This window comes from Nannobrachium achirus (genome assembly GCF_963921795.1).
Source record: "Nannobrachium achirus genome assembly, chromosome: 12".
In the NCBI taxonomy this organism is placed as follows: domain Eukaryota; kingdom Metazoa; phylum Chordata; class Actinopteri; order Myctophiformes; family Myctophidae; genus Nannobrachium; species Nannobrachium achirus.
In genome coordinates this window covers 54,788,187-54,800,751 of record NC_137832.1, presented here as the reverse complement: position 1 = coordinate 54,800,751, position 12,565 = coordinate 54,788,187, and the positions used below count along the sequence as shown (strand labels likewise).

Below are 12,565 nucleotides of genomic sequence, written 5' to 3'. Positions count from 1 at the left end.
CTCTCGCCGTTTGGCAGATAAATTATTATTAATAGTTATTGACGGAGGCGTGCCGTCTCAAGCGACCTTGATCCACGTGAGGCTATGCAGAGCGAGCAAAAGCGAGCGAGTTGCCGGGCAGAGCTAGGGCTGTCACGATATGACATTTTACATGGCGATTAATTGTCATTCAAATAATTGGCGATTAGCGATGTAATCGTGTTTTTGTCGTTGATAATTACATTTCTGTTTGGCTTTTAGGCTTTGAAGTTGCATATGGTAGATATGACACATAACCTAAATATACAAAGAAATTACTGACATATTTGACAACTTTATACTTAAAAAAGAACATTGATAGTGGAAATAGCCGATCTACAAGCTCACAACGCGTCGCGATGCGACGCGTTGTGAGCTTGTAGATCTGCTATTTCCACTATTTTTGACATGGAAACGATTATGACGATTATAAAAAATAATCACGATTATGTCAAATAATCACGATTAGACGATTATGTAATAATTGTGACAGCCCTAGGCAGAGCATTGCGAAGGTCGCTTGAGCCAGCTCAGCACCGTTCCAAGTTGTAAACCGATAGGGACAGAATAGTAAATAATGTTTAAGCGAGAGCATTTGGTTACTGGCTATTGTGGCCAATCATAATGCGACCTTGCACAAGCTCCTCCCACTCCTCAGCTCTGGTAGGAACAGCACACTCGCACTCATGCCTAGGTGCGTGCCGTGCCGGTGTCGCGTGCAGGAAAAACAGGCCTCCTTCAAGCTAAGCCGTTAGCTCGTAGGCTATTTTCTGCACGCTGGACATCAAGCATGAGGCGGGACTCACGCGCAAGATCTCGTTCACTTCCGTTACACGGCAGAGAACCGTCAAACCTTGAACCACCACCACCACCAGGCACCAATAGAGCATAGTAGTGGGCGTGGTTTTCTGGTGCAACTAAAAAATATATATATTTTTTTTATTTTAAGCCTAGAATCAAGCCATCCTGGATCCTGGTAAATCATGTCTATAAAACCTTTGATTCTGTGTGTGAAGATAGAAGATTATTATTAGATAATAATAATAAATATTGAATTATGATATACAATATTTAATAAATACCCTTTGTTTCATTGTTTAGCGGCTTTCTTCACAGAATCAAAGGTTTTATGGTCATGAATGATTCACCAGGATGCTGGATGGCTTGATTCTAGACCTTAAATAATTGATATAAATAATTGTGTAAATCTCTATGGGAGAAATGAATGGTTGATTTTCGAGTGGCTCCAGATAAACCAGGCCCACAGCTATACGCCCTATTGGATGCCATTTTGCATGTAGTGATCAGTCAGCGAGCCCACACTCCAGCGTTAAGTCGGACGAACAGCACACGCACGCTTGCGTTTCAGATGCGTCGACTGAAGCGAGCACGACGCGTGAGTCCCGCTCAAATCAAATCAGGCTCCAAGCCACCAAATCGTAAATAGCCTGACCTGGCTACAAGCTTGTCCGCGCCGCATCGGGAGCTTTATTGTAGGTCGGCTATTTTCGGCTCGCGAGACACCGTTGTGCGCCAGAGCGTAACTTAGGCTCGAGTTTGAACACTTTTCATTTCAGATCCTAAATCGTCAGAGAGAGGTTATAGCACTAAGGGAAGCAGAAGCTGATCCTGGGTCTGTGCCTACAAGGCGACTCCACAGAACATGGAGGTGGGAGAAGGAGAGCGCAGGCCAGGGGGCTAAAATATGTTCCTCTTGAGGGGTTGGGAGAGGGGGGGCTACTGGCCGATGACAGCATCCAGCCACTTCTTGTAGGCCAGAGCGAAGCGTCTCTGGTCGGGGCCACTGTGGCAACCGTCGTCCAGCACGCCGCGCACAAAGCTGTGCTCAAACGACAGGGCGGGGGGGCCGAGGGAGGGCATCGCCGCCGCCGCCACGGCGGAGGAGGGGCCTCTCTTTAGTCGCTTGGTGTCACGGGGGTCCGGCAGGCCGGGACCCCCGTTGTTGTCCACGTCCATAGCTTCACTAGCCTGTGGCAGTCTATTATTACTGTTGGTGGTGGTGGTGGTGGTGGGGGTGTCCTCCTCCGCTGTCCCGCAGCCTCCTCCTCCCATGCTGCTGCTGCTGCTGCTCTGAGAGCCCGGCTGCTCTGTGTGAGCAGCGGGGGGAGAAGAGGGGTTCTGGCCAGGCTCTGTGTGAGCGCTACGGTGGGCTCCGTTCACGGTGCTGCCATGCTGCTGCTGCTGGTCCCTCCTCCAGTGGTGCCACAGGTAGAAGACATAACGCCTGCAATAGATAAGATGGATGGATGGATGGATACGTTTCTTTTTTAGGTCTTTTGAAAAACGTTATGTTCCTATGATAAAAAAAAACCGTTATGTTCCTATGATCAATGGTTCGTAAGGTTTTTCATGTCAAGGATGTATTTGGCCGCAGATCCCCATCTCAAAATGTGCTGTTCCAAGGACCCCCAGAAGCAAAGATTTGAGTTACAAAAGTTTGATTTAAAAAATAAGTATATAAGTATATAGTCACACACACACGCACGCACGCACGCACGCACACACTGTATAACCATGGAGAACCACTAGTACTAGACGACTCATAATGTGTCGTAGGAAATTAGTGTCATACATATTCTGAAGAAAACCTGGAGACTTGACATTCAGTAATAGGGTGATCAAAATAAGAACAGTATAATGGTGGCCTCGGACAAGGTCAGGTCTTTGCCACGGACACATTGTGTCCGGACAGATAGATGACCCATTGCTTGTATGTCTGTGGATCCAGACAAGTGACAAGACAAGTAGTTGAACCATGTTTTCAGCACCCCCTGGTGGGCATTTAAGTGACCAACATCAGAACTGAAACCGTAATTATGAAACTATTCAAAATTATCATGAAGTCGTCTCTCTTTTCTGTCTGTTTTGCGGCATGGTTCTGTCTGTGTGTTCGGAGCTAATGTCGTGAACCGCTGGACCGATTTCTTTTCACATTTAATACTTGTTGAACTACAGCAAAAAGCAAAAGCAAAACTACATTAAGCCTGATTTACACATACTGTAGAATATTTTTAATTTTGCCCTAGAAATGTATTTTAATCATGTGGTGGGGGGCTCAGACCGCGTCCACTAAGTAGAGTAAGCTTTCAACTGTCCACTGATACCTTTGGTTTGGTGAGGGGCGAAACAGTTTTTGTTATTTTCGGACAAACGACGGGTCTTTTCGGATTTGGGAGGTAGACTAACATAGCGTTAGGGAGAATAACACTACGGACCAGAGCTAACTGAAGCCAAGCCGAAGGGTTCCCAGTTCGATCCTGGGCTCTCCCAGAGTTAGTGTCATAGAGGCCTTTTCCACCGGCAAAGAACCAGTTCCAGAACCAGTGCCGGTTCAACTTTCTTGGGAACCTTGGTTCGTTCTTTGCGAACAGGCTTGCGTTTCCACCAGATTGAACCAGAGCCAAGGATTTGGCTCTGGAACCACAAAAAACAAGGATTTTGTGGTTCCAGTTCTAAACCAACTTTTACGGTTTGGAACCAACTCCGGTTCTCGGTGGAAAAGCTCACCTCTGGTTCATCCCCTAGGCGGGAGAAAGAACCAGAACCGGTTCTTTGCCGGTGGAAAAGGCCTCAAAGAGTCCTTGAGCAAGACTCTGAACTCCTAGTTGCTCCCGGTGAGCAGGTTGGTGCATGGTTTCCTCCGCCATCGGTGCATGAATGTGTGTGTGAGAATGGGTAAATGCAATGCACAATCTCTGTAAAGCACCTTGGATAAAGGCGCTATATAAATGCACCATTTATTTTGTATTTCTTCATTCAAGCCTGAGACAGGGTTCCCACACATCTTTACCAATTAATTTCCAAGACTTTTCCAGAATATTTAACCCGATTTCCAGGACTATATAACAATCATTCAGCTCAATAACGAGTCGCTTACTCCTATGCTCAAATAATCATATTTCAACTGGGGACCCCGGCACCCTGACGAGCACTAAGAGTAGAGAAATTTTGTATAACACGTTGCGAGGCATTGTGAGCATGTAGATCGTCTATTTACACAATTTCTGCCTCTATATATTTGACAATTTGTCCAATGTTTAATTTGTCATTTCAGAGGTATTAACACAATCAATAACCAAAGACAATGCATAGCTATTTTTTCCAGGACCTTCCAGGACCCTTGATAAATTCCAAAACTTTTCCAGTACTGGAAAAATATTTTTCTAATTTCAAAATATTTCCAGGAATTTCATGACCGTGGGAACCCTGCTGAGAGAAATCACCTGTGACACCAGAGCGTCTCGTGGCCGGGATAAGCCTGGATCAGGTCGGTGCACAGCGCCATCTCCTGGTGGAACAGCTGCTGGACGGAGGTTAGACCTGCTGGCTCCTCCTCCTCCTCCTCCTCCTCCTCGCTGGAGGCTCCTGCTGCCTCGCCGTTGGCCTGGAGATTATGATGGTGAGCCTGGTGCTGCTGCTGCTGCAGGCCGCCGCCACAAGGGGGCGACGCCGCGGCGGCACACACCAGGGTCTTGAGCAGGAACTGGCGGTAGTGGAAGCCGCTGTGGTCCGACACGTGCATGGACACCCACGTGCGCATGGAGGACAACTCCTCCTGGAGGACCTGGGGTAGGGAGGGATGGGACGATAATGGTCATTATCGTTTAGCGTGATACAAAACACTCACGATAATCGTATCGTGGAGATTTAAATTTATCGTGAAATTATCCACCGTCATGCACTGGGATCAATTAACCTTTTATTTGTCGAGCTGCATATCCAGTACCATTTAAACCCTCTATAATTGTTAAAACGGACCTGGACATAACGTACCAAATCTCGTACCAAATAACGTACAAATTCTCTTTGCCAAATAAATAAATAAATAGAAGATCTACAAGCTCACAACGCGTGTTGTGAGCTTGTAGATCTGCTATTTTTGGCAAATGTTCCACCCCAGGATAATGGATGTTGGGGATATTTTGATTATCGCGATAATACAATGCAATTTCTTTCACAGTAATCGTGACGTGAAATTTTTATATCGCCCCATCCCTAACCTGGGGGCGGTGGTGGACAGGGATCAAAAGTACATTATGAAAGAACCACTTATGCCCCATTTCAACTTGATGAAAATAGCAGATCTAGAGGCTCATCTAATACTCTGACTGGGCTTGAGCACTTTGTCCACACCTCCAGGCTGGATTACTAGATGGTGGATGCTGGATCCCTAGCAAGAGCCTTCAAAGGCTTCAGTAGATCCAGAACAAAGCTGATAGGATGCTGATGAGAGTGCGCAAATGCGAGTACATCAAAGCCATCCTCCTCTTACTGCACTGGCTCCCCATCAGAATACAAAATATCCCTCCTTACCTTAAGGCACTGGTTCTCAAACTTTTCAGACCATCACCCTCCCCAAAATAATCACATTTGAAGTAGGGATCCCCCCACCCTGACAAGCACTTGGAATGCAGGAGTTGAGCCATTTGATTTTGTTTGACTCAATTCCACAGATTAATATTGTGAAAATAGCCGATCTACCAGCTCACAACGCCTCGAGCTTGTAGGTCTATTTTCATAAAGTTCTTCTCTCTTGGATAGGAATGATCCTTTACTTGTATTGGTATTAAAAGTCTTTAAGTCCTTAAAGTGTCACTTTACCAGAGTATCCCCCCCCCCCACCTGCAAAAAATAGCAGATCAACAAGCTCACAACGTGTCGCATGGTGACACTGGGTACTTGGATGACAAAGGATGCCTGTCATCCCATGATCCATTGTGACATTCTTTCAGCAGAAGTCAGTGCATTCCATAAAATAAGTCAATGCATGTCTCCCTCTGTCCATCAGTCTGGCATGGCCAGACTGATGCCACTGCATAGATATTAGTCTGGAATCTCTGTGTGGAACCTGCATTTCCAAGGGGAGGATTAAAGAAAATGCTTCTGGTGATAAAATTATTTGCATACTGGGCCCTGATTGGTGCCCCAACCCCCAAGACACCGGGGATTATCACAACCTCGCTGGGCCAATCTGCAGAGGGCTTCTTATTTCAGTTTTTCTTTGCTGCACTGGCAGATTTGTCTGGTCTCCAGGCTAATCTCCCTCTCTATTGATCACTCCACACATGTAGGGAAACTTACAATGGGCAAAATCATCTGCCTATGATATTTTCACTGGAAGGAAATTTTGATGTTATTCTGGCTCCGCACTACAAACTCCGCACTGCGTTTGAGCATCAGAACAATTGGCTCATGTGGACAGTGCTGCGTTACTTCAATAAAAGAGCTTCACTACTGAAAAGCGATGCTATTCAGAAAAACAGTTATGCCATCTCCATGCTACTCAGAAACATACTTAAAACTAGAAAGATGTAATTCTGGGAAATTGCAAGCCCTAACCCTAACCCTAACCCTAACCTCAGTAGGAATGGCAGTGGGTAGGAATGGCACTTTTAGGAATGGAGAACTGACCCCATATGGATAAAGGTTTATCTAGAAATAAATAAAGTAGCACTAGTACTACAGTATAGTGTGTTGCCCCGTTGGGCAACCACACCAACTAGTACCCAAGCACCTCCACTTTCCTCTGTGCCTCTCTGGCTGCGTCTCAGGTCCTGCCTACAGACTGATTTCACAGAGCAGCAACCATAACTGAGGGGAAAAGCGGCACCGCAGCTACATGGCAGCGCTCTGGAAAAAAGTCTATATCCTTGCTCCTAAAAGGGTTGTATTAACACATATGGTGCCAACCCCGAGTTTCCCGAGTTTGTATTGGTACTAGTGCTGTGCCAACCCCGAGTTTCCCGAGTTTGGGCCGTTTTTGAAAAAAAAAATTTTTTTTTTTTTTCAAATTTTTTTTTTTCCAAAAATTTTTTTGGACCTCCAGAAATGTATTAGGCATGATCGCGATCGCGAAATTGCATGTTTAACCCCCATACCAACCCATTCTTTCAAACATGTGAAGAAAACATAATGGCTGATAAATCATGAATGCCTGAACGGATTTCCAAGCGGATTTTTTTGTTTGAAAGCTGTGAACAGCATCTACACACGTGGTGCATCATCTAGGCATGGGCGTGCACTTTTTACACACTTGCACAATTACATGGAAGTCTATGGTAACCATGGCAACGCGAGACATTGAAGAGAAAAAATCATTGCAACATAAGTGTTAAGAAGCATCTACAGCATATGGTAGAAAAGAAATTGGTGGAACAGAACTCGTATTTGGGACCATCACTCTATTGTTTACAATGGTTTGTAATGCATGCTCAGACCAGACTTGATGCAACCCCATGCATGTGGTGACTAGGCCTGGGGCGGTATCGACATTTTGTTACCGCGATTACCGTCTTCCCATTTACCGCCGGTATTGCGGTAATTACCGCACCCCCGTATCAATTAATTAAGGTTCGGCGATAAGTCAAAATATTGCAATCATCTTCCCAAAAGTTGCCTCTCCACAGCCTGACTGCCCGAGTTATACTTCTCCATACAGCACAGCGGGTCTGGCTTTGAAAGGAGCAGATCTACAAGCTCACAACACATCGCATCCGCGACGCGTTCTAAGCTTTTAGATCTGCACTGTCGGGTTACCATAGTAACGTAGGCTAACTACTTGGGCTTTTCAGACACAAACAGCTGTGTGAACAAACCAGAAGAGGACGGGTAGTCAGATCGTGTACAGTGATTCTGTAAACTCACGTCACGTCTCAACTCTCAAATCGCAGTGATTGAGTGCTGCTATATACAGGTTTTAGTTACAAGACTTGACAGAAAAGGTTATAAAATCGCCGACGCGCCGCCGGACGGGCACAACGTGCGACGCGGTGGAAAAAGTAAAATAGTTTCATTTTCGGTTTTAGTCCACGCGGCCCGCGCGCCGCCAGTAATCCGTATGAATAAAAAAAGATATGCCACAACACAAGGTATGTATTAACATCCTTGTGTCGTGTGGATTACAGAGAAAGTTTACGCTGCTCTGTACTCCTCTACGCGGCTGCTGTGCTGCCCTGTGTAGGTCTGACTGTCTGTGTCTCTGAGTGACGTATGTGGCTTCCAAACGTGTGGTACACGGCCCAGAGCAGAGCGGCATGGAGCGCATGCGGTCCTCGCTTCTCCCCTGTTTTAAAACTAGCTTGTTTTCCAATAAAAAAATAGACTTTTTTTTTTGTCTTTTTTTACCGCCGTACCGCGGTACGGCGGTACCGCGGGACGGCGGTTACCGAACCCAACCCTAGTGGTGACGTAACCCAAGATGGCCGCGGTGTGAATCTATTGGGAACGTTGCATCTTCCTCTATTATTAACAATCATTGCTCCAACCTTCACGTTGTCCTTGGCCATGTGCTGGAGCACCCATATGCGGTGGGACCAGGCGTTGTAGTTGGAGGGGTAGCGGTCGGCGGCGTCGGCGCACACCCTGGTCTCCTGGCGCAGGGTGCGGGCCAGCCGCTTGGCCAGCTGCTGGCTACGCTCCGCGGCCGCCGCATCGCCCCGCGGCGGATCCTCGCCTCGCTCTTTCCTCGGATGGACGCAGCACTCACGCATTATCTGCTGCAGCACCCAGCGCCTGCAAGCACACACAAACAACAAATATTAGTAATAATAATAACCTTTAGTTCTTTACCTGCTGCAGCAGCCAGCGTCTGCAAGCACGCACAATCAATAAATAATAACCTTTAGTTCTTTACCTGCTGCAGCACCCAGCGCCTGCAAGCACGCACAATCAATAATAATAATACATCTTTAATTCTTCATCTCGTTGCTGTAGGAGAGAAACCTCCCCCCGCTAAAAAATGATCAACATTTTTATCCATATCAAAGAAAACAACATACAACAGAAAATTACAAATCATCCTGTGTCAGGGTGGGTGTGCAATTTGGACTAGAGGGAGTGATAAACCCCTTATATCTACAAAAGAAGTTCAATGTGTGAAAAGGGCAGCATGTTACATGTGGTGCTATGAAGCAGACCTACCAGTGTAACATGTGATGCTATGAAGCAGACCTACCAGTGTAACATGTGATGCTATGAAGCAGACCTACCAGTGTAACATGTGATGCTATGAAGCAGACCTACCGGTGGATCCATGTCTCAGGGCTCTTGGGGAACTTGGTGAGGGCCAGCTTCCCCAGGTAGAGGTCCTTCTCTGGGTTCAACGTGCCGCTCTGCACCAGCTCCTTCCTGCAACACAATGGTGTCATATTTATTATTATTATTAGGGCCCACAGTCCTGGCCCGTCTGGCCAGAGCAGCGGAGAAGAGTCATCATTTGTCACCAGTATTTAACACTTTTAATGCCATAGTTTTGCCATAACTAATGTAGATTACTGCTATGGCTTTAACCCGGCCACGGCCGCCGAAAGTCTTTTCTTTCACGCGGAGAAGAACAAATACAACCGTGATGATCCGTGTGTAAGTTATGGTCCATTGAAAACAGGACGTTTTGACCAAACGCACAATATGGGAAAAGGTAGCGAGATATATGCATTTTTCTGCAGCCAGGATGAATACAATTCAATGGCCGAACGGAAGTTGCAGGAAGTGTCTTTCGCGAGGCATCATGGGAAACAGAGTCTTTTCTCTCATTCCCGGCCGCGGTAGTGTGAGGGCTATTGGTTACCATTGGTAACCAGTTAACATGTCAGGTAACATGTTAACGATTCCCCCACCTTGAAGTGCTGTGGCCCCAGTTGACAAGTGTGGGAACATGTTAGGTACTCCAGGTGTTAAGGGCCATTCACACTGAGAACTATAACTATACAACTATACAAATATAGTTTTAAAGATCGCTCGGAAGTTGATGGCACAGTTCATACCGACTGTAAAAATATATATATATAGTTAGTTAACTTGTCATTATAGTTATCGTATTTGGGATAATCGCACATTTATTACTTATATGTTATTTAACTGTTATTTCTTTGTATGTTTAGGTTATTTGTCATATCTACACCTATAAGCCTAATAGCCAAACAGAAAATACATTCTCCTGGTCAGTGAACTGGGCCTGGGTCATACCTGACATTCCATGCGGTGGTGAAGTCTGGGTTGAGCAGCAGTAGTGTGCAGGTGATGTCCACCAGAGCTGTGTGTACACACAAAAACACAAATAACATTTTCAAATTATATCCAAAGCTCCAGTGGAAGACATACACAAACAACAATCACATTCCCGGAAGGGGGCAGAGCTTAGCGAACACGAACAGGTCTATTATATCACATGGGGGTCCGTAGCCTAATGCATATTAGGGCTGCAACAATTAATCGTAATTGAATCGATTATTAAATTAGTTACCAAATAATTTAATAATCGAATCAGCAACTAATCGCTGGAATTTGTATTAATACCGTGCAGGAATATATAGGGTCAAGAACAAAACATATGACTTGAATATTTAGTTTTAAATTACCTATTTGAAAAGAGTACTGCTGAGTCTTTTTTTCACTCTGTCTCTGCCAAGAGAGAGTGAATGCCAAAAAATAGCAGATCTACAACGATCTGCAAATGTTCCGATATTATCGCGATAATATCGTAAATTGTGATTTCTTTTGTAACAATTATCGTGATGTGAAATGTTCTTATCGTCCCATCCCTAGTTGAGAGTCCACGTGGAGCTGCGTGCGTACCTTCAGGGTCCAGCCAGTGCTTGCGCTGGCGGTGCTGCAGCAGCTTGTTGTGGACGTAGGGGAGCAGGAACTTCACACACCAGCTCTCCACGCCCAGCTTGTTCTCCTCCAGCACGATGGGGCTGCGGTTGTAGCGCGCCTCCACGCACGGGATCAGACCGATCTCATCGCTGCACGCCACGGGGGAAAAGAAAGACAAGGGAGTCAGGGCTTAACCCATTTAGGCCTGAACACATTATGACGCAATATTTTATCCTTTAAATATCAAAAATAGCAGATATACAAGCTCACAGCGCGGCACCGAGTGCCGCGCTGCGAGCTTGTAGATCTGCTATTTTTGAAAAATCGTGAAAATTAGAATTTTAACCCGATTCTAGTGTCTTTTGAATCCTTCTTAGATTTTTGAGAAAAAAAAACTATGTTTCTATGTCAGCAATCTGGCCAGCCATCGTCAAAGAAAAGGTCCTTTTCACTTAACTGGAGCTCAGTTAGTCTGTTCTTGAGAGACTACTATGTCAGTGGTGCTCAAACCTTTTCATGTGAAGGACCCCCAAATGATATTTATTTGGCCACGGACCCCCATTTCAAAATATCTAGTTCCAGGGACCACCCAGAAGCAAAATTTGAGTTACAAACGTTCGCTTTGAAAATACAAATATTCAAAGATTTGCACACATTTTCACGACTTTTTCAAAAATAGCAGATCTACAAGCTCGCAGCGCGGCACTCGGTGCCGCGCTGTGAGCTTGTATATCTGCTATTTTTCAATTGTTAAAGCGGTCAATAATCCTAGGCCTAAATGGGCTTAAAGCAAAGACAAATATTAGCCTGGGATCCCACAGATGTAAAAAGCTAGACACCTCATACGCCGCTGCAGTTCATTGGCGCGACTGGTAAAACAGGACTGGCGGAAGTGCGGAACTGTGGAAGGCAACAGGCCTGCACCCTGCACTGGGAAAGAGGGAGTCCCCCATCTGAATGGCCTACCGAGCGAGCATCCCATTCTGTGACGCACAAGGAAGCGTCCTTCAGAATTCCGGAAGCTTGCCAGTCCTCTTTTACCAACGCCCCAGAGAGGCCGTCTACCTTTTGAGCGGTGGTCACACCGTCTCCATAGCGTGGCCGTGTGTGTATCCGTGTGTGTGTGTGTGTGTGTGTGTGTGTCTGTCTGTCTGTCTGTATGTAGCCTCTGGTGTATGTAGCCTGAGTACCCTGGGTGACTGTTGAGTCTAGTCTGCCCTGAGCATCAACTGCAATAGCAGTGGCGGCCTGAGTGACATACATGCATGCATGCATGTATGCATGTATATTTGTTTTGCTGTTGCGCAGCCTCCACGACCACCGCTCAGTTCACACGGGTGTGATTTTTTTTATGTCTATGTGGGATCCAGCCCGAGTCACTACATTCGTCTTTTTCTCACTTCACTTCACTTCACTCGGTCTGGCCAGCAGGGTCTGTTTGACTCGTATTACCATTACGTAGGCAAGTCAGGGAGTGACTTGAGTTAAATGTCTATTCTACAAATTATTTCTAAATCAGTAGATCAGTAGCACCAGTCTTGCCAAGGACCCCCAAATTAAAAATCTTCTTTTTTTGTGTGCCAGGGGACCCCCAGAAGGGAAGATGTGTGTTATTATTGTGTTCAAATGTTTTACTTTTTTTCAAAAAGTGTTCAAAAACACTTCCAAGATCTTTCCAAAAGCCGATCGGACAAGCTCTCAGCACGGCACGAAGTGACGCTGTCTATTTTTGAATAGCCAGCGCTAAAATCTAAAATGATACGGGTGCGTTTATGAATCACATCAGTGTGTTTGTTTTCTTCGTCATGCCATTTGTTTAGACTCCTGCAGCAGTACTGCATGACCAACCGGAGCCAACTTGACAACTTGTCAGCTAGTAACCTCGCATCACCAGTCTTTCCACCTCGGAGGAAAGCCTGGTATTCGTTTACAA

General features: G+C 45.8%; 1 protein-coding gene across 1 annotated transcript in view; it reads right to left on the bottom strand.

Annotated features, from left to right (window-relative positions):
* Positions 1-1,086: 1,086 nt before the first annotated feature.
* Positions 1,087-12,565, bottom strand: part of ptar1 (protein prenyltransferase alpha subunit repeat containing 1) — a gene marked incomplete at its 5' end in the record, with an annotated part of 13,189 nt that continues 1,710 nt past the window's right edge. The window contains 6 exons of the mRNA XM_080739614.1: positions 1,087-2,263; positions 4,263-4,603; positions 8,304-8,550; positions 9,061-9,165; positions 10,003-10,069; positions 10,612-10,781. Of these exons, the coding sequence (XP_080595740.1) occupies positions 1,756-2,263; positions 4,263-4,603; positions 8,304-8,550; positions 9,061-9,165; positions 10,003-10,069; positions 10,612-10,781 (1,438 nt within the window). The 3' untranslated portion in view covers positions 1,087-1,755. The remainder of the gene's footprint in view (positions 2,264-4,262; positions 4,604-8,303; positions 8,551-9,060; positions 9,166-10,002; positions 10,070-10,611; positions 10,782-12,565) is intronic.